The sequence below is a fragment of the Brassica napus genome, chromosome C6 (assembly GCF_020379485.1).
Source record: "Brassica napus cultivar Da-Ae chromosome C6, Da-Ae, whole genome shotgun sequence".
Lineage (NCBI taxonomy): Eukaryota > Viridiplantae > Streptophyta > Magnoliopsida > Brassicales > Brassicaceae > Brassica > Brassica napus.
In genome coordinates this window covers 28,152,246-28,173,155 of record NC_063449.1, presented here as the reverse complement: position 1 = coordinate 28,173,155, position 20,910 = coordinate 28,152,246, and the positions used below count along the sequence as shown (strand labels likewise).

Genomic DNA, 20,910 nt, shown 5'->3' with positions numbered 1-20,910 from the left:
GTGTAACTTACTTTCTCATCGCTTGGTATCGCAATTTTGAATTAGGTTGGTGTGATACTATAGAAATGAATCTAGTTTGATATATCTATACATCGACGTAGAGTTGATTTGGAACGAATATTGTGTTGCCAATTTTCTAACATTCACGCTACTAATGTTTAGCAAATTTGAAAGCACAAACCCCTCACTTTCTTCCTCTTTTTCTTATTCACATTCTAGGACTCACTTCCCCCACATCCTATGTATTTGACATGGAAAGAAGCACCCTTTTTTTTTTTGCTGCTGTCTCATACACGCCATCGTCAGTTAGTAAAAATGATCGGAGAAAATGAATAGAAATGAAATGCAATGCAATATATATTATATTTATATTATTCCATCTGATCAGCACAACGACTACCATCATCACCAGTTGTTTCATCGTTGCCACAACCTTCTCTCCACCGCCGTCGTCACCCATGTCTCTTTATCCCACTGTCTCATTTTCTTCTGCACCTTTTGTGGTGGTTTCTTTTCCTCCTCCATCAACTCCGGCACCAGCTCTTCTGCAAATCATATATATCTTCTCATTCGTCTCCTCATTCTTCTCCTTAATTACTCCATCGGCTTTACGTCATGTCGCTCAGTTGCAGTGTGTTATGTGTAGTGTTTCATTCTGTTTGACGAAGTAGAATAGAAATGTGGCTGCACACTAAATAAACATTTGGTATGTTTTGTTGATGTATCATTGTTATGAATCTCTTGGTTTGTACTTATTATCAAGCTAAGCATTTACAAATGATAACATAATATAGTTATATTATTAAAAATCAAAGATGGCCAAAAAGCATTGAACCATTAAACTATACATTGGACTAGTGCGAACTATACTATTTATAGAGGGTCTAATATACTATTTAAGATATAGTCTTATATTCTTCAAGTATTTATATACTATTTCTTTAAAATAAAACACTCTGTTACGCTTTCAAATTTGATATTTTTTTCTCTATCATTTTGTGTGATTGGTTGTAAGCTCACGATTTTATTTAATAAGAAAATAAAAATAAAAAAATGTCTCAATAAGAATTGAACTCGTGTATCTTATTACACTAAAACTATTTATTTACCAACTGAGCTAACACGGTTTAGTCATTGTTATATATTAAAAAGAAAAATAATAAATATTGAAGGGAACAATTATTCAATTTTTCAGAGAGAGTGATGATGGCGGAGAAGAAATGACCATGAATGTTTTGGGAAAAGAAGATGACCGTGTAAAATGTATATAAGAATGTGTTCTTTTATTGAATAAAACAACCACCAATAAATATTAAAAGAATTAAATCTTTGAAAAAATATATAGCATAATTTGGAAATATGATAAAGAAAACAACATAAATCTAGAAAACAATTTAACATATAGCTTCGACAGCGAGCCTTCTAGGAGCACCACTGCAATCTGGTGCTCCAAACCTTTCCGTAGAGACATCAATGCAACACTTCTCTTTTCCAACACATTCTTGTGTGAGAATATCAACCGTGTTTTTACTTGATTCACAAGTTCCTTTTTCAAAAGATCCACAATTGCCATTTGGGTTACCAAAGGATGCAAATTTGATGGCAGAAATGGGTTTTCTGTCGCATGAAAGCTCAATAATTTTTTTCTCGTAGACGTTAGCACAAACACTTCCCACTCTAGTAGTTTGGAAACTGACAAGCGATGGGTTTCCTCCCATCTCCTCAAACAAAACTAGTGTGTTATCTCCTTCTGCATTCAAGAAAGAACGAGGAACATGGTACCTGTTCAAGAAAATAACAAAGCAACAAAATCCATGTAAAGATTTCTCAGGTTTAACATTAACATATTTGATTCTAGAACCTAATAAGATGTGGAAAATGTACCATCTTTGTGTGGGTTCTCCACAATTGGTCAAACATTTTTCAGCATGATAAGCACCTCTATAATTACATTTTGCATCACAACCATTTTCGCTTGAAATGAATGCCGGCCAATAACGTCCAATGTTGTTTCCATTGACCCAAGCTGTACCTTTTCCAAGTCCCATAAGATCGACAACAACTGGATCATTTCCCAGGGGAGACTTGAATGTAGCCTGAAAGAAAAAATGGAATGATTTGATTTGATAATAAATCAACAAGTGTTTGGTTTGTTATCTTATATATAATAACATCTCTTTACCTTATACCAAGTCATGGTTCGGTTAAACGGTACATTTTCAACTGACCATTTAGACATTGATTCCGTTCTAAAGAGTTGGTTGTCAAACCCATTTAAACCGGTTTTATAGCTCCATTTATGATCAGACAAGTCCTTAACTATAGTTTCATCACCATTTATTCCAGTAATAAAAATGGGTCCAGTGATTCCAGCCGGCTTACTTTCAAAGAAAGCACCATAGTTCTATCAAAAAAAAATTGTCAAATTTTTATTTTCAGTTAAAATATAAAAAAATAAGAGTTTTAACTTTAAAAATAAATACAAGATAAAATAATATCTAAGAACTTACCGCAAGTCCCACAGTTATGCTAAGAAGAGCAATGACATTACGACCAGACTTAAACTTCACATCTTTCTCAAATACATAGTTAAATTTTCCATTCTCAGCGTGTTGATTACCTAAAAATATAAATCAAAGACTTTTTGGTAAGATGGTGTTATTGAGATATGTAAAACACATATAAGAGTTACTTACCAATATTTTTTCCATTGACGAAAGCGTGAAGGACATGAGCAGTACTGTTGACGCGAAGAGACATAGTTTTACCCAAAAGCGGATCTCGTTTTTTAAACTTAACGGTAGTCATGTACCATAGATAATCACTTTGGTCATTGGTGACTACTTTCTGATCAAATAGTTGTGTCTGTGTAGATTCTCCTTTTCCTTTCAAAAGGAAGTTGTCCATGTTCTCTGGTCTCCATGACCATTTCAGAGTTGAAGGGGTATCCTCAGCTTCATTTGGTTTCTTAACCATCATTGAAGTCTGAGTGGTAATCTGAAAATATAAAACCAACAAAAAATGAACTTTGGTTACAACTTTGAATGAATAATGGTTGTTAGTATGAAAATTTAAAGTCCACAAAAGAAAATTTTAAATAAAAAAACCTTGGCGGTGTTATAAGCCTCATTTTTGCAATCAGGTAAAATGGTAACAGACCAAGCCGGGACAACGTAAGATTCTCCTTGGAAACTAATTGTTGCATCTGAATTTTCATTTCCATTTCCAAAAAAGCAGCTTGATCCTTCTTCGGTTTTATAAATTGTTGCCTATGTAATATATTCATGATAAGTAATTATTTCAAGAATAACATGTACAATACTGATAAAAAATAACAAGAATATTACCGATGCAGAGTTTCCAAAGTCAATGGTGGAGATGTTTCCGTATGTGAGAGTTTTCTCTATTGAGTGAAGAACATCATGAAGTTGTTTCAAATGCCCGTATTTTGGTTGACTCAAATTACCTAATAGATTTCCCATGTAAGTAAAAATAGAAACTTCTAAAATATTTTTGTATATGAATATATTTTAAATTTACCATATTCGTCAAGGGGAGCATCATAATCATACGAAGTTGTGATGTATGGACCACCTGCGGTTCTGTCAAAGTTCGTGCCTCCATGGTACTACAATAATAATAAAAAAATTCAATTACTCTTTCTAGTTAATGTCGATTTTTTGTGAGTTTATTTTAATAAATAAGTTAAATTTCATTATTATATTTTTACCATATAATAATTATTAAAAGTTCCTCCTCTTTGGAAGAATCTTGCAACAGAAAATGCAACATCTTCGGTTGTTCTATGAGGATTTTTACCACCCCATTGCTTAAACCTAAACAAATAGAAGACAAAATAAATATATTATGATAAAATATTTAAAAAATAATAAGAATATAATCATACTGAAAATAAAACTTACCATCCGGTCCAATTCTCAGTCCACATCTTAGGAGTGTTGGGATTGTTTGGTACAAAATTGTCACAATAAAAGCCATTACATGTATTCAACTATAAAAGCAGAAACAATTTAAAATAATTAACCTTTGAATATATTAAATATATATTCATTATAACTAGACTGATCTTATTACCATAGGCTGAGGAGCATCATTTTGTTGACACATTATCCATGGAACACCAACATCAAGAGACTGAGCCATGTTTGCACACCACTTAATGTATTCTTTACCCGATTCTCCATAGGGTCCCATTACATTTCCATACTCATTTTCTATCTGCAAGATTAATAAAACAAAAAGATAAATATTGTTAAGAATTGTATATAACATTAAGAAACACCACATAATGTATTTAAAAGATTAAATCGATTTACTTGAGCAAGAATAATTGGGCCTCCTTGTGATGCAAATAAATTTTCTTTCTTGACCATGTCTACTATCATAGTTGTGAAGTTTTGCATCTCATCCTATACATAAATCATTCATATAAAATTTAATTGCAAATAACACTACATATATGATAAAAATATATATATTGATCATCTGGTAAGACTACCATAAATGCTTTGTTTGTAGTTCTGAACACCATTCCAGGCATGTTGTGCAGCCACACTGGGAATCCTCTGTTTACAATAATTAAAAAAATCCAGGTCAAAAATATTACAAGAGAAACAGTAATATCATCGTACAAGAAGCCAACTCATTATAATAATTTCTTAAAAAATATACTATAATTAAAAGACTAGTACTGACATTTATGATACATAAGTGTTGGTATAATGATTAATAAAATCAATCCATTGGACCATTTATTGATCAAAACATTATATGGAAAATCGCATTATGACCATACAAGAAGCTAACTTATCATCAAAATGTATTAAACTGGTATATATTGCACTTTAAGAGACTACCTAAATCCATTCTAAGTATATTACCCGTAATTCCACTCAGCACATGCATATGGTCCTATGCGAAGAACACCATACAATCCTTCATCTTGAATGGTTTTCAGGAATCGAATAAGATCTAATTTTCCAGAAAAATCATATTGACGGCGAGTAGGCTCATGCGCATTCCAGAAGACATATGTTTCGATCGCATCAAGACCTCCTTCTTTACCTTTTTTGATAAGATCCGGCCACATCTAAACATATTAACAAAAACGATTATAATTAGTAGCAAACATAAAATACTAGGACCACACATACTGTTTGATGTAAGGTAGATTAATACCTCAGGAGTGCTTCTAGGATAATGGATAGAACCAGAAAGGAGAACTCGGCGGTGACCATCTATGGTAATGGCTCGGCCATCATGAGAAACAATTGTGGCATAGACACTACTTACGAAAAGAAAACATAAAAGAAATCTTAGAAAAACCATATTTACTTAGAAGAATGGTTTTTGAATGAAGAAATATGAAAGGAAACAAAGCTTTTATAGGGGTATAAAATCGTTACCTAAAGATAATATGGATAATTATAGATATTCCAGAAAACAAAAACAAAATTCTAACTGCCATATTATTTTAGTATAAATTTTGTTAAAATTTTAACTAATTTTGTGAAATTTTTAACCATAAAAAATTATTTATCCTTGTTTTCAACTTAAATCTGATTTGGATAATAACATATTTTATGCCAAAAATCTGAATCAATGTAGCTTGGTTGTTGAAATTTGTTCTCAATTCATCTAATCTTAAAACATGTCTGAAAAATTATTTGATTTGTAAATAATGTAAATCGTAAAGGCATCATATTTATTTATATATTTTTCATCTAATGTTTAAACCAGTTTAAGTCTGAATAACATTTTTAATACTTTCCATTTTTTACAAAGGAGATAAAACTAATTGACTTGACTACCTCTTTTTTTATATAATAAATATCTTGCTTGTGTTAATCAAATTTGTGTATGAGCAATGAATAAATGTTATCATAACACTTAAAACTACTTTGATAACATATTATTAGCCAACCACAAAAAAAATTTATGAGTTGTCTTTTAGATATATAAATATTCTCTTTGCCTTAATATTCAGTTAGTCGCACAGACTCAGTTGGTAAATATCTAATTTTCTTGTGCTACCTTACAAGAGTTTGAATACTTAGTGTGACATTTTTTTTTTTTGCATTAAATAAAACTTTTAAATTTTCTTATACAAACAAGAACCAGTATCCATCAAATCCTTATTTTTAAAAACTCTCAAACAACAAAGGCTAATGTAATCGTCTCGAGTTTCTTAACTGGTTTCTCTAATCAAAGCATAACCACACATTTGATACTGTAGAAATGAATCTAGTTTGATATATCTATTCATCGACGTAGGCTTTAGGCGCACCAGAGTTGATTTGGAACGAATATTGTGTTGCCAATTTCCTAACATTCACGCTCCTAATGTTTACCAAATTTGAAAGCACAAACCCCTCACTTTCTTCCTCTTTTTCTTATTCACATTCTAGGACTCACTTCCCCCACATCCTATGTATTTGACATGGAGAGAAGCACCCTTATTTTTTTGCTGCTGCCACATACACTCCATCGTCAGTTAGTAAAAATGATCGGAGAAAATGAATAGAAATGAAATGCAATGCAATATATATTATTTCTTAATATTATTCCATCTGATCAGCACAACGACTACCATCATCACCAGTTGTTTCATTGTTGCCACAACCTTCTCTCCACCGCCGTCGTCACCCATGTCTCTTTATCCCACTGTCTCATTTTCTTCTGCACCTTTTGTGGTGGTTTCTTTTCCTCCTCCATCAACTCCGGCACCAGCTCTTCTGCAAATCATATCTTCTCATTCGTCTCCACATTCTTCTCCTTAATTACTCCATCGGCTTTACGTCATGTCGCTCAGTTGCAGTGTGTTATGTGTAGTGTTTCATTCTATTTGACGAAGTAGAATAGAAATGTGGCTGCACAGTAAATAAACATTTGGTATGTTTTGTTGATGTATCATTGTTATGAATCGCTTGGTTTGTACTTATTATCAAAATAAGCATTTACAAATGATAACATAATATGGTTATATTATTGAAAATCAAAGATGGCCAAAAAGCATTGAACCATTAAACTATACATTGGACTAGTGCGAACTATACTATTTATAGAGGGTCTAATATACTATTTAAGATATAGTCTTATATACTTCAAGTATTTATATACTATTTCTTTTAAATAAAACACTCTGTTACGCTTTCAAATTTGATATTTTTTTCTCTATCATTTTGTGTGATTGGTTGTAAGCTCAAGATTTTATTTAATAAGAAAATAAAAATAAAAATGTCTAAATAAGAATTGAACTCGTGTATCTTATTACACTAAAACTATTTATTTACCAACTGAGCTAACACGGTTTAGTCATTGTTATATATTAAAAAGAAAAATAATAAATATTGAAGGGAAACATTATTCAATTTGTCAGAGAGAGTGATGATGGCGGAGAAGAAATGACCATGAATGTTTTGGGAAAGAAGATGACCGTGTAAAATGTATATAAGAATGTGTTCTTTTGTTGAATAAAACAATCACCAATAAATATTAAAAGAATTAAATCTTTGAAAAAATATATAGCATAATTTGGAAATATGATAAAGAAAACAACATAAATCTAGAAAACAATTTAACATATAGCTTCGACAGCGAGCCTTCTAGGAGCACCACTGCAATCTGGTGCTCCAAACCTTTCCGTAGAGACATCAATGCAACACTTCTCTTTTCCAACACATTCTTGTGTGAGAATATCAACCGTGTTTTTACTTGATTCACAAGTTCCTTTTTCAAAAGATCCACAATTGCCATTTGGGTTACCAAAGGATGCAAATTTGATGGCAGAAATGGGTTTTCTGTCGCATGAAAGCTCAATAATTTTTTTCTCGTAGACGTTAGCACAAACACTTCCCACTCTAGTAGTTTGGAAACTGACAAGCGATGGGTTTCCTCCCATCTCCTCAAACAAAACTAGTGTGTTATCTCCTTCTGCATTCAAGAAAGAACGAGGAACATGGTACCTGTTCAAGAAAATAACAAAGCAACAAAATCCATGTAAAGATTTCTCAGGTTTAACATTAACATATTTGATTCTAGAACCTAATAAGATGTGGAAAATGTACCATCTTTGTGTGGGTTCTCCACAATTGGTCAAACATTTTTCAGCATGATAAGCACCTCTATAATTACATTTTGCATCACAACCATTTTCGCTTGAAATGAATGCCGGCCAATAACGTCCAATGTTGTTTCCATTGACCCAAGCTGTACCTTTTCCAAGTCCCATAAGATCGACAACAACTGGATCATTTCCCAGGGGAGACTTGAATGTAGCCTGAAAGAAAAAATGGAATGATTTGATTTGATAATAAATCAACAAGTGTTTGGTTTGTTATCTTATATATAATAACATCTCTTTACCTTATACCAAGTCATGGTTCGGTTAAACGGTACATTTTCAACTGACCATTTAGATATTGATTCCGTTCTAAAGAGTTGGTTGTCAAACCCATTTAAACCGGTTTTATAGCTCCATTTATGAGCAGACAAGTCCTTAACTATAGTTTCATCACCATTTATTCCAGTAATAAAAATGGGTCCAGTGATTCCAGCCGGTTTACTTTCAAAGAAAGCACCATAGTTCTATCAAAAAAAAATTGTCAAATTTTGATTTTCAGTTAAAATATAAAAAAATAAGAGTTTTAACTTTAAAAATAAATACAAGATAAAATAATATCTAAGAACTTACCGCAAGTCCCACAGTTATGCTAAGAAGAGCAATGACATTACGACCAGACTTAAACTTCACATCTTTCTCAAATACATAGTTAAATTTTCCATTCTCAGCGTGTTGATTACCTAAAAATATAAATCAAAGACTTTTTGGTAAGATGGTGTTATTGAGATATGTAAAACACATATAAGAGTTACTTACCAATATTTTTTCCATTGACGAAAGCGTGAAGGACATGAGCAGTACTGTTGACGCGAAGAGACATAGTTTTACCTAAAAGCGGATCTCGTTTTTTAAACTTAACGGTAGTCATGTACCATAGATAATCACTTTGGTCATTGGTGACTACTTTCTGATCAAATAATTGTGTCTGTGTAGATTCTCCTTTTCCTTTCAAAAGGAAGTTGTCCATGTTCTCTGGTCTCCATGACCATTTTAGAGTTGAAGGGGTATCCTCAGCTTCATTTGGTTTCTTAACCATCATTGAAGTCTGAGTGGTAATCTGAAAATATAAAACCAACAAAAAATGAACTTTGGTTACAACTTTGAATGAATAATGGTTGTTAGTATGAAAATTTAAAGTCCACAAAAGAAAATTTTAAATAAAAAAACCTTGGCGGTGTTATAAGCCTCATTTTTGCAATCCGGTAAAATGGTAACAGACCAAGCCGGGACAACGTAAGATTCTCCTTGGAAACTAATTGTTGCATCTGAATTTTCATTTCCATTTCCAAAAAAGCAGCTTGATCCTTCTTCGGTTTTATAAATTGTTGCCTATGTAATATATTCATGATAAGTAATTATTTCAAGAATAACATGTACAATACTGATAAAAAAATAACAAGAATATTACCGATGCAGAGTTTCCAAAGTCAATGGTGGAGATGTTTCCGTATGTGAGAGTTTTCTCTATTGAGTGAAGAACATCATGAAGTTGTTTCAAATGCCCGTATTTTGGTTGACTCAAATTACCTAATAGATTTCCCATGTAAGTAAAAATAGAAACTTCTAAAATATTTTTGTATATGAATATATTTTAAATTTACCATATTCGTCAAGGGGAGCATCATAATCATACGAAGTTGTGATGTATGGACCACCTGCGGTTCTGTCAAAGTTCGTGCCTCCATGGTACTACAATAATAATAAAAAAATTCAATTACTCTTTCTAGTTAATGTCGATTTTTTGTGAGCTTATTTTAATAAATAAGTTAAATTTCATTATTATATTTTTACCATATAATAATTATTAAAAGTTCCTCCTCTTTGGAAGAATCTTGCAACCGAAAATGCAACATCTTCGGTTGTTCTATGAGGATTTTTACCACCCCATTGCTTAAACCTAAACAAATAGAAGACAAAATAAATATATTATGATAAAATATTTAAAAAATAATAAGAATATAATCATACTGAAAATAAAACTTACCATCCGGTCCAATTCTCAGTCCACATCTTAGGAGTGTTGGGATTGTTTGGTACAAAATTGTCACAATAAAAGCCATTACATGTATTCAACTATAAAAGCAGAAACAATTTAAAATAATTAACCTTTGAATATATTAAATATATATTCATTATAACTAGACTGATCTTATTACCATAGGCTGAGGAGCATCATTTTGTTGACACATTATCCATGGAACACCAACATCAAGAGACTGAGCCATGTTTGCACACCACTTAATGTATTCTTTACCCGATTCTCCATAGGGTCCCATTACATTTCCATACTCATTTTCTATCTGCAAGATTAATAAAACAAAAAGATAAATATTATTAAGAATTGTATATAACATTAAGAAACACCACATAATGTATTTAAAAGATTAAATCGATTTACTTGAGCAAGAATAATTGGGCCTCCTTGTGATGCAAATAAATTTTCTTTCTTGACCATGTCTACTATCATAGTTGTGAAGTTTTGCATCTCATCCTATACATAAATCATTCATATAAAATTTAATTGCAAATAACACTACATATATGATAAAAATATATATATTGATCATCTGGTAAGACTACCATAAATGCTTTGTTTGTAGTTCTGAACACCATTCCAGGCATGTTGTGCAGCCACACTGGGAATCCTCTGTTTACAATAATTAAAAAAATCCAGGTCAAAAATATTACAAGAGAAACAGTAATATCATCGTACAAGAAGCCAACTCATTATAATAATTTCTTAAAAAATATACTATAATTAAAAGACTAGTACTGACATTTATGATACATAAGTGTTGGTATAATGATTAATAAAATCAATCCATTGGACCATTTATTGATCAAAACATTATATGGAAAATCGCATTATGACCATACAAGAAGCTAACTTATCATCAAAATGTATTAAACTGGTATATATTGCACTTTAAGAGACTACCTAAATCCATTCTAAGTATATTACCCGTAATTCCACTCAGCACATGCATATGGTCCTATGCGAAGAACACCATACAATCCTTCATCTTGAATGGTTTTCAGGAATCGAATAAGATCTAATTTTCCAGAAAAATCATATTGACGGCGAGTAGGCTCATGCGCATTCCAGAAGACATATGTTTCGATCGCATCAAGACCTCCTTCTTTACCTTTTTTGATAAGATCCGGCCACATCTAAACATATTAACAAAAACGATTATAATTAGTAGCAAACATAAAATACTAGGACCACACATACTGTTTGATGTAAGGTAGATTAAATACCTCAGGAGTGCTTCTAGGATAATGGATAGAACCAGAAAGGAGAACTCGGCGGTGACCATCTATGGTAATGGCTCGGCCATCATGAGAAACAATTGTGGCATAGACACTACTTACGAAAAGAAAACATAAAAGAAATCTTAGAAAAACCATATTTACTTAGAAGAATGGTTTTTGAATGAAGAAATATGAAAGGAAACAAAGCTTTTATAGGGGTATAAAATCGTTACCTAAAGATAATATGGATAATTATAGATATTCCAGAAAACAAAAACAAAATTCTAACTGCCATATTATTTTAGTATAAATTTTGTTAAAATTTTTAACTAATTTTGTGAAATTTTTAACCATAAAAAATTATTTATCCTTGTTTTCAACTTAAATCTGATTTGGATAATAACATATTTTATGCCAAAAATCTGAATCAATGTAGCTTGGTTGTTGAAATTTGTTCTCAATTCATCTAATCTTAAAACATGTCTGAAAAATTATTTGATTTGTAAATAATGTAAATCGTAAAGGCATCATATTTATTTATATATTTTTCATCTAATGTTTAAACCAGTTTAAGTCTGAATAACATTTTTAATACTTTCCATTTTTTACAAAGGAGATAAAACTAATTGACTTGACTACCTCTTTTTTTATATAATAAATATCTTGCTTGTGTTAATCAAATTTGTGTATGAGCAATGAATAAATGTTATCATAACACTTAAAACTACTTTGATAACATATTATTAGCCAACCACAAAAAAAAATTTATGAGTTGTCTTTTAGATATATAAATATTCTCTTTGCCTTAATATTCAGTTAGTCGCACAGACTCAGTTGGTAAATATCTAATTTTCTTGTGCTACCTTACAAGAGTTTGAATACTTAGTGTGACATTTTTTTTTTTTGCATTAAATAAAACTTTTAAATTTTCTTATACAAACAAGAACCAGTATCCATCAAATCCTTATTTTTAAAAACTCTCAAACAACAAAGGCTAATGTAATCGTCTCGAGTTTCTTAACTGGTTTCTCTAATCAAAGCATAACCACACATTTGATACTGTAGAAATGAATCTAGTTTGATATATCTATTCATCGACGTAGGCTTTAGGCGCACCAGAGTTGATTTGGAACGAATATTGTGTTGCCAATTTCCTAACATTCACGCTACTAATGTTTACCAAATTTGAAAGCACAAACCCCTCACTTTCTTCCTCTTTTTCTTATTCACATTCTAGGACTCACTTCCCCCACATCCTATGTATTTGACATGGAGAGAAGCACCCTTTTTTTTTTGCTGCTGTCACATACACTCCATCGTCAGTTAGTAAAAATGATCGGAGAAAATGAATAGAAATGAAATGCAATGCAATATATATTATTTCTTAATATTATTCCATCTGATCAGCACAACGACTACCATCATCACCAGTTGTTTCATTGTTGCCACAACCTTCTCTCCACCGCCGTCGTCACCCATGTCTCTTTATCCCACTGTCTCATTTTCTTCTGCACCTTTTGTGGTGGTTTCTTTTCCTCCTCCATCAACTCCGGCACCAGCTCTTCTGCAAATCATATCTTCTCATTCGTCTCCACATTCTTCTCCTTAATTACTCCATCGGCTTTACGTCATGTCGCTCAGTTGCAGTGTGTTATGTGTAGTGTTTCATTCTATTTGACGAAGTAGAATAGAAATGTGGCTGCACAGTAAATAAACATTTGGTATGTTTTGTTGATGTATCATTGTTATGAATCGCTTGGTTTGTACTTATTATCAAAATAAGCATTTACAAATGATAACATAATATGGTTATATTATTGAAAATCAAAGATGGCCAAAAAGCATTGAACCATTAAACTATACATTGGACTAGTGCGAACTATACTATTTATAGAGGGTCTAATATACTATTTAAGATATAGTCTTATATACTTCAAGTATTTATATACTATTTCTTTAAAATAAAACACTCTGTTACGCTTTCAAATTTGATATTTTTTTCTCTATCATTTTGTGTGATTGGTTGTAAGCTCAAGATTTTATTTAATAAGAAAATAAAAATAAAAATGTCTAAATAAGAATTGAACTCGTGTATCTTATTACACTAAAACTATTTATTTACCAACTGAGCTAACACGGTTTAGTCATTGTTATATATTAAAAAGAAAAATAATAAATATTGAAGGGAAAAATTATTCAATTTTTCAGAGAGAGTGATGATGGCGGAGAAGAAATGACCATGAATGTTTTGGGAAAGAAGATGACCGTGTAAAATGTATATAAGAATGTGTTCTTTTGTTGAATAAAACAATCACCAATAAATATTAAAAGAATTAAATCTTTGAAAAAATATATAGCATAATTTGGAAATATGATAAAGAAAACAACATAAATCTAGAAAACAATTTAACATATAGCTTCGACAGCGAGCCTTCTAGGAGCACCACTGCAATCTGGTGCTCCAAACCTTTCCGTAGAGACATCAATGCAACACTTCTCTTTTCCAACACATTCTTGTGTGAGAATATCAACCGTGTTTTTACTTGATTCACAAGTTCCTTTTTCAAAAGATCCACAATTGCCATTTGGGTTACCAAAGGATGCAAATTTGATGGCAGAAATGGGTTTTCTGTCGCATGAAAGCTCAATAATTTTTTTCTCGTAGACGTTAGCACAAACACTTCCCACTCTAGTAGTTTGGAAACTGACAAGCGATGGGTTTCCTCCCATCTCCTCAAACAAAACTAGTGTGTTATCTCCTTCTGCATTCAAGAAAGAACGAGGAACATGGTACCTGTTCAAGAAAATAACAAAGCAACAAAATCCATGTAAAGATTTCTCAGGTTTAACATTAACATATTTGATTCTAGAACCTAATAAGATGTGGAAAATGTACCATCTTTGTGTGGGTTCTCCACAATTGGTCAAACATTTTTCAGCATGATAAGCACCTCTATAATTACATTTTGCATCACAACCATTTTCGCTTGAAATGAATGCCGGCCAATAACGTCCAATGTTGTTTCCATTGACCCAAGCTGTACCTTTTCCAAGTCCCATAAGATCGACAACAACTGGATCATTTCCCAGGGGAGACTTGAATGTAGCCTGAAAGAAAAAATGGAATGATTTGATTTGATAATAAATCAACAAGTGTTTGGTTTGTTATCTTATATATAATAACATCTCTTTACCTTATACCAAGTCATGGTTCGGTTAAACGGTACATTTTCAACTGACCATTTAGACATTGATTCCGTTCTAAAGAGTTGGTTGTCAAACCCATTTAAACCGGTTTTATAGCTCCATTTATGAGCAGACAAGTCCTTAACTATAGTTTCATCACCATTTATTCCAGTAATAAAAATGGGTCCAGTGATTCCAGCCGGCTTACTTTCAAAGAAAGCACCATAGTTCTATCAAAAAAAAATTGTCAAATTTTTATTTTCAGTTAAAATATAAAAAAATAAGAGTTTTAACTTTAAAAATAAATACAAGATAAAATAATATCTAAGAACTTACCGCAAGTCCCACAGTTATGCTAAGAAGAGCAATGACATTACGACCAGACTTAAACTTCACATCTTTCTCAAATACATAGTTAAATTTTCCATTCTCAGCGTGTTGATTACCTAAAAATATAAATCAAAGACTTTTTGGTAAGGTGGTGTTATTGAGATATGTAAAACACATATAAGAGTTACTTACCAATATTTTTTCCATTGACGAAAGCGTGAAGGACATGAGCAGTACTGTTGACGCGAAGAGACATAGTTTTACCCAAAAGCGGATCTCGTTTTTTAAACTTAACGGTAGTCATGTACCATAGATAATCACTTTGGTCATTGGTGACTACTTTCTGATCAAATAGTTGTGTCTGTGTAGATTCTCCTTTTCCTTTCAAAAGGAAGTTGTCCATGTTCTCTGGTCTCCATGACCATTTCAGAGTTGAAGGGGTATCCTCAGCTTCATTTGGTTTCTTAACCATCATTGAAGTCTGAGTGGTAATCTGAAAATATAAAACCAACAAAAAATGAACTTTGGTTACAACTTTGAATGAATAATGGTTGTTAGTATGAAAATTTAAAGTCCACAAAAGAAAATTTTAAATAAAAAAACCTTGGCGGTGTTATAAGCCTCATTTTTGCAATCCGGTAAAATGGTAACAGACCAAGCCGGGACAACGTAAGATTCTCCTTGGAAACTAATTGTTGCATCTGAATTTTCATTTCCATTTCCAAAAAAGCAGCTTGATCCTTCTTCGGTTTTATAAATTGTTGCCTATGTAATATATTCATGATAAGTAATTATTTCAAGAATAACATGTACAATACTGATAAAAAAATAACAAGAATATTACCGATGCAGAGTTTCCAAAGTCAATGGTGGAGATGTTTCCGTATGTGAGAGTTTTCTCTATTGAGTGAAGAACATCATGAAGTTGTTTCAAATGCCCGTATTTTGGTTGACTCAAATTACCTAATAGATTTCCCATGTAAGTAAAAATAGAAACTTCTAAAATATTTTTGTATATGAATATATTTTAAATTTACCATATTCGTCAAGGGGAGCATCATAATCATACGAAGTTGTGATGTATGGACCACCTGCGGTTCTGTCAAAGTTCGTGCCTCCATGGTACTACAATAATAATAAAAAAATTCAATTACTCTTTCTAGTTAATGTCGATTTTTTGTGAGCTTATTTTAATAAATAAGTTAAATTTCATTATTATATTTTTACCATATAATAATTATTAAAAGTTCCTCCTCTTTGGAAGAATCTTGCAACCGAAAATGCAACATCTTCGGTTGTTCTATGAGGATTTTTACCACCCCATTGCTTAAACCTAAACAAATAGAAGACAAAATAAATATATTATGATAAAATATTTAAAAAATAATAAGAATATAATCATACTGAAAATAAAACTTACCATCCGGTCCAATTCTCAGTCCACATCTTAGGAGTGTTGGGATTGTTTGGTACAAAATTGTCACAATAAAAGCCATTACATGTATTCAACTATAAAAGCAGAAACAATTTAAAATAATTAACCTTTGAATATATTAAATATATATTCATTATAACTAGACTGATCTTATTACCATAGGCTGAGGAGCATCATTTTGTTGACACATTATCCATGGAACACCAACATCAAGAGACTGAGCCATGTTTGCACACCACTTAATGTATTCTTTACCCGATTCTCCATAGGGTCCCATTACATTTCCATACTCATTTTCTATCTGCAAGATTAATAAAACAAAAAGATAAATATTGTTAAGAATTGTATATAACATTAAGAAACACCACATAATGTATTTAAAAGATTAAATCGATTTACTTGAGCAAGAATAATTGGGCCTCCTTGTGATGCAAATAAATTTTCTTTCTTGACCATGTCTACTATCATAGTTGTGAAGTTTTGCATCTCATCCTATATATAAATCATTCATATAAAATTTAATTGAAAATAACACTACATATATGATAAAAATATATATATTGATCATCTGGTAAGACTACCATAAATGCTTTGTTTGTAGTTCTGAACACCATTCCAGGCATGTTGTGCAGCCACACTGGGAATCCTCTGTTTACAATAATTAAAAAAATCCAGGTCAAAAATATTACAAGAGAAACAGTAATATCATCGTACAAGAAGCCAACTCATTATAATAATTTCTTAAAAAATATACTATAATTAAAAGACTAGTACTGACATTTATGATACATAAGTGTTGGTATAATGATTAATAAAATCAATCCATTGGACCATTTATTGATCAAAACATTATATGGAAAATCGCATTATGACCATACAAGAAGCTAACTTATCATCAAAATGTATTAAACTGGTATATATTGCACTTTAAGAGACTACCTAAATCCATTCTAAGTATATTACCCGTAATTCCACTCAGCACATGCATATGGTCCTATGCGAAGAACACCATACAATCCTTCATCTTGAATGGTTTTCAGGAATCGAATAAGATCTAATTTTCTAGAAAAATCATATTGACGGCGAGTAGGCTCATGCGCATTCCAGAAGACATATGTTTCGATCGCATCAAGACCTCCTTCTTTACCTTTTTTGATAAGATCCGGCCACATCTAAACATATTAACAAAAACGATTATAATTAGTAGCAAACATAAAATACTAGGACCACACATACTGTTTGATGTAAGGTAGATTAAATACCTCAGGAGTGCTTCTAGGATAATGGATAGAACCAGAAAGGAGAACTCGGCGGTGACCATCTATGGTAATGGCTCGGCCATCATGAGAAACAATTGTGGCATAGACACTACTTACGAAAAGAAAACATAAAAGAAATCTTAGAAAAACCATATTTACTTAGAAGAATGGTTTTTGAATGAAGAAATATGAAAGGAAACAAAGCTTTTATAGGGGTATAAAATCGTTACCTAAAGATAATATGGATAATTATAGATATTCCAGAAAACAAAAACAAAATTCTAACTGCCATATTATTTTAGTATAAATTTTGTTAAATTTTTTAACTAATTTTGTGAAATTTTTAACCAATAAAAAATTATTTATCCTCGTTTTCAACTTAAATCCGATTTGGATAATAACATATTTTATGCCAAAAATCTGAATCAATGTAGCTTGGTTGTTGAAATTTGTTCTCAATTCATCTAATCTTAAAACATGTCTGAATATGAAAAATTATTTGATTTGCAAATAATGTAAATTTTAAAAACATCATATTTATTTATATATTTTTCCTCTAAATTTTAAACTAGTTTAAGTCTGAATAACTTTTTTAATACTTTCCATTTTTATAAAGGAGATAAAACTAATTGACTTGACTACCTATTTTTTTATATAATAAATATCTTGTTTGTGTTAATCAAATTTGTGAATGAGCATTGAATAAATGTTATACTAACTTAATGAAGAGGAAGATATTAAATGATTTACGAGACCCATTAATATATACAAAAATATGATTTTGATCCACTTAAGATTCAAAATAGTTAGATTTTAAAATTTTGGGTTACATGTTAGTAAAGAGTTTGATTTTCTTTGTTATATTTTAGCTATAAAAACGCAATGCTCTATGTCTAGTTTTGTTTAACTAAAATTAAAACATACTCATTCACACTTCTGTTTACAAATGAGAATTAAAAATGTTGTAGAAAAGAAATAGCATATATTATTTTCAAACATCTAAACCATTTAGCATCTCTAGATTTCTATGGGAATCAAAATTTAAGGTAATATAACTATCAAATTTGTTGCGTAGTTTGTAAATTGTAGAGGTTTAAGGTGCTATGGCAAATGGTATAAGTTATTTGGACACGGAGGATGTTTTAGTAATTAAAATTATAATTTAACAGCTAAAGTTGGATAACCTAACGGTTGAAGTTGCAGACCCGGTATGACAAAAGAAATGTCAATAGTTTAAAAAATAGGTTTATCTTATGATCCTTGCAAGAAGAAAGTTATTTTTCTCTACAATGCTACTAAATTTTTTTTATTCGTTTTCTCTTTTTTGAAACCTAATTCTTATTATAATATTCAAAATTTTCGTTGGAAGCCAACAAAATTTGTGAAAAATTAAGCAAAAGAATGGAAACAAATTCTTTTGGCCAACAATAAGATTTGGGATCAAAATGGCTTCAATAAGCTTGTTGGAGAGAGATAGACTCATCTGTTAATTAAGATAATTGACTATTTTAAGCTTATGATGGAAGCCTCAAGCTTGAAATTTTGTATGTATGCATATCTTTTGTGAAACAAATCGAAACAGCTTTGGGAAACTGAGTAAAAATATATGAAACCATCAAAGGAGAACGGAAGAGAAGAGATAGAGCCAAGAGTGATACATCATCATCCACTTTCTCTCCTATCTCCTCCCAAAATCGATATCTCTCTCTCATCTCTTTTCCCAGCATTACCCTCACTCTCATCTCGCCCTCTCTCTCCTCTCTCCTCATCCAGCATCGCCCATTTCCTCCTCTCTCATTCAGCATCGCCCGTTCACACATTGCATCCTCTCTCGTTCAGCATCACATGTAAATCCTCCTCACTCCTCACCATATCCCTTACCTCCTAATATATCAGTTAATCCTCCGGATCACAACGCGATTCCAGTCAATCTCTTCACCGTAGGTGGTGGCGGCAAACAAACGACTGAAGAAGAAAGTGCTTCAGTTCTTCTCAAACTCACTGTCTTGCCGAAATCATCTTCGCTGGAAAAACTTTCCGAATGCGGCGACAAGCTCATGTTCGTGTACGTCAAAGAGAATGGCGAAAAAGGGTTAATGATTTTATTTAATGCAAAAAAGTATTATTATATACAATACTAAAAGGCAAATATAAGCCATGGAGAAGGTGTCCACGTAGGATAGAAAAATCAACCAATCAGATAGTCCGAAGTTGCCACGTCATCTCATTTATTTTTTCGTAAAAAAAAAGAAAAAACAAGGCGAAGAAAAGAATCGAACCTGGGTTAGTATGAAATAAATATAGGGCAGTTACCACTAAGCCATTGAAACTTTCTTGGACACATATACAAGAATCACTAAGTATGTAATGCGAAACTCTTATCTATAGTTACAATAATATGAATTCAACTTTCAAGACTCCGATACTTTGTTTTGTAAAAAAAAATAAGTAAGTGACTAAGCTAATATATTCTTTGAAAGTGTGAGAACATTGACGAATAAGAAAAACATAGATTTTTGTTTTCGTGACAAAGGTAAGAATTTTGTAAAAGTAAGTTTAACATATAAATTTTCGTGACAAATATGAAAAAGCATAGATTTTTGTACAATTTTGACAAAACAACTCAAAACATAGATCTCTAATGTCTTAATACAATATTATTTAAGGGTGCAATAATTAAACATATCAATTCAATAAATTTTGTAATTTATAGACAAAACAATAACACAACAAATTTTGAAACATTTGTTTAACCTATCGATTTCTTTTCATGAGAATCCAACTAAACAAGATAAATAAATATAGGGCAGTTACCACTAAGCCATTGAAACTTTCTTGGACACATATACAAGAATCACTAAGTATGTAATGCGAAACTCTTATCTATAGTTACAATAATATGAATTCAACTTTCAAGACTCCGATACTTTGTTTTGTAAAAAAAAATAAGTAAGTGACTAAGCTAATATATTCTTTGAAAGTGTGAGAACATTGACGAATAAGAAAAACATAGATTTTTGTTTTCGTGACAAAGGTAAGAATTTTGTAAAAGTAAGTTTAACATATAAATTTTCGTGACAAATATGAAAAAGCATAGATTTTTGTACAATTTTGACAAAACAACTCAAAACATAGATCTCTAATGTCTTAATACAATATTATTTAAGGGTGCAATAATTAAACATATCAATTCAATAAATTTTGTAATTTATAGACAAAACAATAACACAACAAATTTTGAAACATTTGTTTAACCTATCGATTTCTTTTCATGAGAATCCAACTAAACAAGATAAAAAAAT

The 20,910-nt window shown here is 31.3% G+C and overlaps 3 protein-coding genes across 3 annotated transcripts; all 3 read right to left on the bottom strand.

The window, feature by feature from the left end:
• Window positions 1-1,394: 1,394 nt before the first annotated feature.
• On the bottom strand, window positions 1,395-2,239 carry LOC125588454 (beta-galactosidase 7-like). The gene is made up of 3 exons (XM_048759802.1): window positions 2,183-2,239; window positions 1,885-2,096; window positions 1,395-1,782 (listed from the first exon to the last, which is right to left on the bottom strand). The coding sequence occupies exons 1-3, from the start codon at window positions 2,237-2,239 to the stop codon at window positions 1,395-1,397; spliced, it is 657 nt and encodes a 218-aa protein (XP_048615759.1).
• On the bottom strand, window positions 2,164-5,258 carry LOC106403830 (beta-galactosidase 15-like). The gene is made up of 11 exons (XM_048759801.1): window positions 5,232-5,258; window positions 4,902-5,110; window positions 4,520-4,586; window positions 4,338-4,430; window positions 4,096-4,239; window positions 3,924-4,012; window positions 3,731-3,836; window positions 3,541-3,628; window positions 3,348-3,466; window positions 3,108-3,269; window positions 2,164-2,997 (listed from the first exon to the last, which is right to left on the bottom strand). The coding sequence occupies exons 1-11, from the start codon at window positions 5,256-5,258 to the stop codon at window positions 2,689-2,691; spliced, it is 1,413 nt and encodes a 470-aa protein (XP_048615758.1). The 3' UTR covers window positions 2,164-2,688.
• A 9,840-nt stretch (window positions 5,259-15,098) lies between these two features.
• LOC106428207 (beta-galactosidase 15-like) lies at window positions 15,099-19,667 on the bottom strand. The gene is made up of 12 exons (XM_048759800.1): window positions 19,522-19,667; window positions 17,612-17,717; window positions 17,313-17,521; window positions 16,931-16,997; window positions 16,749-16,841; window positions 16,507-16,650; window positions 16,335-16,423; window positions 16,142-16,247; window positions 15,952-16,039; window positions 15,759-15,877; window positions 15,518-15,679; window positions 15,099-15,407 (listed from the first exon to the last, which is right to left on the bottom strand). The coding sequence occupies exons 1-12, from the start codon at window positions 19,665-19,667 to the stop codon at window positions 15,099-15,101; spliced, it is 1,638 nt and encodes a 545-aa protein (XP_048615757.1).
• Window positions 19,668-20,910: the final 1,243 nt, after the last annotated feature.

What these genes read in the sequence shown, in the direction of transcription:
- LOC106403830 (XM_048759801.1), bottom strand. Translation starts at nt 5,258, where the DNA reads ATGGTCACCGCCGAGTTCTCCTTTCTG. An exon ending in TGTGCTGAGTGGAATTACGG is followed by an intron (nt 4,587 to 4,901) that starts GTAATATACTTA and finishes TATTGTAAACAG; the next exon opens with AGGATTCCCAGTGTGGCTGC. An exon ending in GCCCAATTATTCTTGCTCAA is followed by an intron (nt 4,240 to 4,337) that starts GTAAATCGATTT and finishes TTAATCTTGCAG; the next exon opens with ATAGAAAATGAGTATGGAAA.
- LOC125588454 (XM_048759802.1), bottom strand. Translation starts at nt 2,239, where the DNA reads ATGTCTAAATGGTCAGTTGAAAATGTACCGTTTAACCGAACCATGACT. An exon ending in GAACCATGACTTGGTATAAG is followed by an intron (nt 2,097 to 2,182) that starts GTAAAGAGATGT and finishes TTTTTCTTTCAG; the next exon opens with GCTACATTCAAGTCTCCCCT. An exon ending in GGAGAACCCACACAAAGATG is followed by an intron (nt 1,783 to 1,884) that starts GTACATTTTCCA and finishes TTTCTTGAACAG; the next exon opens with GTACCATGTTCCTCGTTCTT.
- LOC106428207 (XM_048759800.1), bottom strand. Translation starts at nt 19,667, where the DNA reads ATGAGCTTGTCGCCGCATTCGGAAAGTTTTTCCAGCGAAGATGATTTC. An exon ending in ACTGAGAATTGGACCGGATG is followed by an intron (nt 16,248 to 16,334) that starts GTAAGTTTTATT and finishes CTATTTGTTTAG; the next exon opens with GTTTAAGCAATGGGGTGGTA. An exon ending in TGCTCCCCTTGACGAATATG is followed by an intron (nt 15,878 to 15,951) that starts GTAAATTTAAAA and finishes GAAATCTATTAG; the next exon opens with GTAATTTGAGTCAACCAAAA.